The 5984-nt window shown below is 51.7% G+C and overlaps 1 protein-coding gene across 1 annotated transcript in view; it reads right to left on the minus strand.

Annotated features, from left to right (window-relative positions):
- Positions 1 to 201: 201 nt before the first annotated feature.
- CDH11 (cadherin 11) overlaps positions 202 to 5984 on the minus strand; it is a 215441-nt gene continuing 209658 nt past the window's right edge. Inside the window, exons 12-13 of the mRNA XM_075537309.1 lie at positions 4626 to 4877; positions 202 to 1574 (exon numbers count right to left, since the gene is read on the minus strand). Of these exons, the coding sequence (XP_075393424.1) occupies positions 1078 to 1574; positions 4626 to 4877 (749 nt within the window). The 3' untranslated portion in view covers positions 202 to 1077. The remainder of the gene's footprint in view (positions 1575 to 4625; positions 4878 to 5984) is intronic.

Here is a 5984-nt window from a genome sequence, read left to right on the forward strand (position 1 = left end):
TTAGAAACCAACCAATCAAAAGACCAGCCGGGTCAGACAAATTTGATTTGAAACAGCAATCAAAGGAACGCAGAGGCCACAACAGATGACATAAATAAGGTTATTCCGGAGACCACCATGTCCTTCCATTCGACACACCCATAGGGCATTGGAAACCTGAAATCCTTTCTGCTCTTTCAGTGTTTAAGAATCAAACCAGAATTAAAAAAGAATCTTTTTGTTTTTATTTCAAAGGTTGCTTCTTATATCGAAGCTCATATTAAAGCAACAGTACAATGTTCATAAAATATAAGTGTGATGCTGTAACGTTTCTTACATGTCAGAATACTGATATCTGTATGTATACTAAAATAAGACCTTTAAAATTGTACAAATAGATACATTAAAAATGACATAGAAATAGGGCGCCTCTCGCGGACACAAGACAAGTTATATCTGGCACGTATTAGTTTAAGATGAAAGTCGAAGCAAAAAGATTTACAAGAATCAGCAGTAACAAGATTGATGCTCAAGAGACATAATTGTACATTGTATTGTACATACATCGTATGGGTTTAAGCTGGCTGAATATTATATATTTCAAGTTTAAAAAAATGCACTACATATAGAGTGTCCATAGTTTAAGGCGAAATTACAGCTCAGAAACTGTTGTCCTTTCTAGTTTTGTGGAAGCTTCTTTGACAAATTAAAAAATAATAAAATAAAGAAGAAGAAAGACTTAGCTGTTCATAACACAAACGACTTCCCTTCGTTGTCTGTTCACCACCAGACCGCTCCTTCCCTTAAATATTCTGTCTGCTGAGTGAGTGGTTTTTCTCTATTGGAGTCGATAAACAACTTTCCATGTTGGCGTTTTTTTCTGTGTGTATGTGTGTGTGTGAGAGAGAGAGAGAGAGAAAAGATACTTCACAGTATTTACCACTTCGATGTCCTTGCAGGTGTATTAAACGCATCCTCTCTGTAAAACATTGCTTGTTTTAAATGAGCCTTCCCTTGATGTAAAAAAATACCTGTTTACATATCTTCTAGATTCTTCAGAACGCCACAGTTCATAAGGCCAAATTTGTATCGTTATTGTTAAGAATCATCATCAAAAGTGTCTTTGGAACCATACAAGTCTGCTAGTTTCTTAAAGCGAGGCCCCCAGTTCTGTAGATAGTCATAGTTCAAGTCTGAATCGGTGGTGGCGGACTCTAAGGAGCTTAGGGACCCGGCCACGGAGCCCCTTCCTTCGTAGCCATAGATTTGGATGGAGTCATAGGGCGGGGCCGTGGGGTCGTTATCAGCCTCCTGTATCCTCGTGTTGATGAAGTCGTCCACGTCCACGCTGTTGGGGGCTGGCCGCAGGCCCGGTCGGGGCATATACTGGTACTCGGGCTTGATATCTTTGCGAGGAATAAATCCGTTAATGCCGTCGGGGTTCTGGAGGGTGGCAATGTCAAAGGCCTCCGTGTCTTCCTCCCCGCCCCCTTCGTCGTCGTAGGTAATGATGTTCTCCCGCACATCTTCTTCCTCAAAGACGATCAGCGGCTCTTTCTTTTGCCTCCTCAAGGTCACAAACAGCACAACGATGACTGCAGGGGACAAAGAGAAGACGGAAAGTCAGCGGGGTCGACCCCAGCGCCCCTGGGTTCGTTTCCCAAGGATCTGCTTGACTCAGTTCGTGGAGCTCTCACGCCTCGGCCTGGAGCTGGTAAGCAAAACCAGAGACTTACCAGGAATCCCCCCAAAATGTATACATCTGCCCCTTCCCGTGAAAGGCAGCCACAAAATCAGGTTGGTGAGCAGTTCATAAGCCCAGACGCTACCTGACACCATTGGAAGTCATCCCAAGGCCGGGCACCTCCTTAAACATCAGGGAAGATGTCTGGATAAGCTGGGCTTTAGACTTTTAGGAGTCACTTAGTGTTCCCTCTCTGCGAGAAAAAGCAATTGCCCTTTCCTGTTTCGGAAGGAGGATGTGGAGAGACCCAGCCTCGCGTTCCCTGGGCCGTGGTCCCTCGCTTTCTTCCAGAGGTCTGGGGCACGGCAGGGATGGCAGGTCACATCGAGTCAGTTACAACCCACAGGCAAACTGCAATCACTGCCCGTCCCGTGCCATCCTCACCATCTTTGCTGGGTCTGAGCCCACGGTTGGAGTCACTGGGTCAGTCCACCCCGTGGAGGGTCTTCCTCTTCTCCATTCACCTTCCACTGCAGTGGGAGTCGATGCTCCCAGTCTACCTGGATGTTACTAAGAAGCCTCATCAAGCACTTGGCTGGACTGTCTTTGGACCACATTACAGGGAGGGGGTGCTTATAGACTCCCAGTAAACAAACTTCTCCCCTTAGTTTACACACAGGAAAGTACTATCCATTGAAATCCCCAGATGAAGCAATCCCGTCTCCTCCCTGGGTGAGGGGAGTTCCATTAAGTGGGGGCAACCTGGGAGAAGTGAGCAGAGACATGAGTCGGCATAATTATTGAATTCCCCTGCTCCCACCAGAAGCCGCCACGGCGTTGTCCCGCTTCTCCCGCACACTCAGCAAGTGGCCTGAGACCCAGTTGGCTCACCATGCTGAGATGCTGAGATGAGGGGCGATTGGATGGTCCTGGGTGAGTGGTCATTCACTGCACTTACCAATCAGGGTCCGCCCTTGCACCCTGACCTTGCCAGCCCATCTCCCTGGGCCATTCCTCTCCTCTTTCTTTGCTTGGCTGAAACCTCCTCATCTTGTATCACGGGGTTCTTTCTGGCGCCCCACCCTGCCTCCCAGCAGGCCTATTTAACCATCAGAACCCAGATGACAAGATCTGAGACGTCAATGCCTCTTAAAGCAGGGATGCCACTGGATGACTGCGATGGGCCTGACCCAAGCCATGGTTTTGCCACCGCCCGCTAGGCCTGAGAAACGGGAACACCCAAAGGGAAGTCCGCAGAAGAATGGAGGCTTTGAATCGGGGTGTGGGGGAAGCACACTGAAGAAAGAAGAATGGTCCTCATCAGTCTTCAAAGAAATGCAGCCAGGATGCGCCTCGGGAGCCAGGAGGCTGAGACGCTGAGTCACTTGGTACACACGTCATCATGGAAGGCCACTTCCTTGTGTGTGAATCAGCCCAAGAGAAGGAGACCCTCCATGACACCGACTGACATGAAAGATTCCCAAAACACCCACAAGCATGAGGATGGGCCAGGCCCACCGGCCCCATTGGACTAGTGTGAGTGAGGTCACTGGGAGTCAGCGCTGACTTGCTATCAACCCAAACACTCTAGGATCCCTTTCTTATTGTTCCTTCTGCTTGTACCACTCTTCCACCCACATCCCTTCGCTAGCTAGAAAGCTCTAGGAGCGTCGGACATGGAAGCCCCCTCCTCCAGGAAGAGCCTCCCACGCTCACCGTCCTAGGTTCCTCCCGTCTGCCTGCGTCTGTCCTGGAAAGGCTATTAACTCACGCTGCACAGAGCACAGGTCCAGTTCATTTCATCCCCCAGAGCCCGAGGGGCTACTGCCTAGTCAGCACTCGACGCCCATTGGTTGAGCTGAACTCATTCTCCTGGCCCTAGGGGCTCGAGGTTCCACGAAGCCCTGTTGTGGGACCCACACAGGCTTGCTGCCAGATGGACTTGAGCTTGAATCCTGGCTGTGTCGCTAGTAAGCCCCGCAATGCTGGGGGAGGTGGTTAGCATGTTCTGGAGGTGCTACTGGTGTCAGAGCTTTCTCCAGTGATACAGCTCCGATATGATGAACCCCTGACCCAGCTGCAGAGGCCACACACAGTTTCCGGAGTGCCTGGAAGCGGAAGCATGTTGGGCAGAGGATGGACTGGTTCTGTTCAGGTAAGTTGATCTTCTAGCACCTGGGGATCCTTCAGCTGCCCTCTTCTACCTTGTGACTGTTCTTTCTGCCCCAAACCATGCCCTAACTCCTTCCACTTTTAGAGCAAACTCTTGCTCAGAAACCAGGTCACTGCCTTTTAAATTCTTCTGCTTTGAAACTGTCTCTGATGTCCCCTTAGGCTGGTTGGTGGTTCCGCTTTTCTGCCTGGTGGAGCCCTGCTGGTGTAGAGATTAAGCATTGGGCTGCAATCCACATGGTTGGCAGTTTGGAACCACCATCAGCTCCTCGGGAGAAAGACTGGGTGTTCTATTCCCGTAAACAGAGTCTTGGAGAAACCCAGGGGGGAGGGGGGCGCTATGAGTCAGCACTGACTCGATGATGGTGACTTTGGGGTTCAAAACTGTGATGTCTCCAAATTTGTTCACTATAACCACTCCCCCCAACTTGGTTATAACTGCTTGTTGACTTGCCTTCCAGACCCTGAATCTCTTGCCATCAAGTTGATCCAACTCACAGCGACCCTAGAGGCCAGGGTAGGACTGCCCACAGGGTCTCCAAGGCCTATGGCCAACAGCAGACTGCCACAGCTTTCACCCAACAGAAAGTTCAAACCGCCCACCTTTAGAGTAGCAACCAAAGGTGTAACCCCTGGGTGCCCAGGGGTCCATCTTCCTGCCACACTGCACCACAACGTGCATGGAAGTGGGTGTCACTGCCCCCCTTGTCTCATGCCACACCCAGACTCCCTGCAACTAGTCTCTACTTGAGACTAGGTGGTCCAAGGGGGTGGCAGACAGGTGCCTTACCCAGGAGGATGACGATGCAGGCCAGGATGGCGATGAGCGCGCCTGTGCTGAGCCCGGCGTTCAGGATGTAGGCCTCCGCGTTGCAAGAGAGCAGCCCACCATGCACGTCGCAGCCGCAGACCTTGATAGTGAGTGTGTTGGTGCTGCTCATGGGCGGGATGCCACCGTCGCTGATCACAATGGGCAGCAGGTACAGATCCTGCTTCTGCCTGCTGAACCCTCCGCGCCGGGCATACACGCCTGCTGTGTTATCTGCGGGGAGAGACGAGACACAGGGTACTGTAGGACTGCGATCTTCAAGTACCGCGTTAGCATGTTTGCATTTCGGGGGTGGGGGTGGGGCACGCTTCCCAGCAAAGAGGCTAACCACCACCACCTTCTGCATTTATTCCTTTAGCTTCTAGAGACCGGGGCACGTGTCAGGACCATATCACTGGGGCATCTCGCTCCATGTTGGGACTAAACTCAGACACAGCCTTTTCTACGTGGCAGCGTGCCTCCACGGGCAACCCCAAGGTGCCATTTCCTGCCTGGGGGAGGCCCATTTAAGCAAGAGGCTTTAACCACGTCATCGATATTATCGTAGGGCACAGTGGGGAAAAGCTTCCTCCTTGACAAGGACATCTCCTTTGTGTCCGGGGGTGGGCATGGCAACCTTGGCACACGTTCTCGTGAGGGGTGAGGGGCTACACAACACGATGACAGGGAACCACTCAAGCAGGGAACCAGTCAAGCGATGGTCAGGGTGGTAGAGAATTTTCCCACCGGGAGCAACACACACACACACCCCACACACACACCCCACACCACACACACCCACACACACACACACACACACACACACACACACCCACCCACACACCCCCCGCCACACACAACCCCACACCCCCCACACCCCAACCCCCCCACACACACCCCACACCCCCCCCCCACACCACACACACACCCCACACACACACCCCACACACACACCCCACACACACACCACACCACACACACACCACACCACACACACACCACATACCACACACACCACACACCACACACACCACACACACCACACACCAAACCACACACACACCACACCACACCACATACCACACACACCACACACACACCACACCACACACACACCACACACACACCACACACTCTGTGTCTCTCTGTGTCTCTCTCTCTTTCTCTCTCTCTGTGTCTCTCTGTGACTCTCTCTCTCTGTGTGTCCTTCTCCCTCTGTCTCTCTCTCTCTCTCTGTCTCTCTGTGTGTGTCTCTCTCTCTCTCTCTCTGTGTCTCTCTCTCTGTGTGTCTCTCTCTCTGTGTGTGTCTCTCTCACTGTGTCTCGCTCTCTCTCTCTGTGT

This window comes from Tenrec ecaudatus, chromosome 18, assembly GCF_050624435.1.
Source record: "Tenrec ecaudatus isolate mTenEca1 chromosome 18, mTenEca1.hap1, whole genome shotgun sequence".
NCBI lineage: Eukaryota > Metazoa > Chordata > Mammalia > Afrosoricida > Tenrecidae > Tenrec > Tenrec ecaudatus.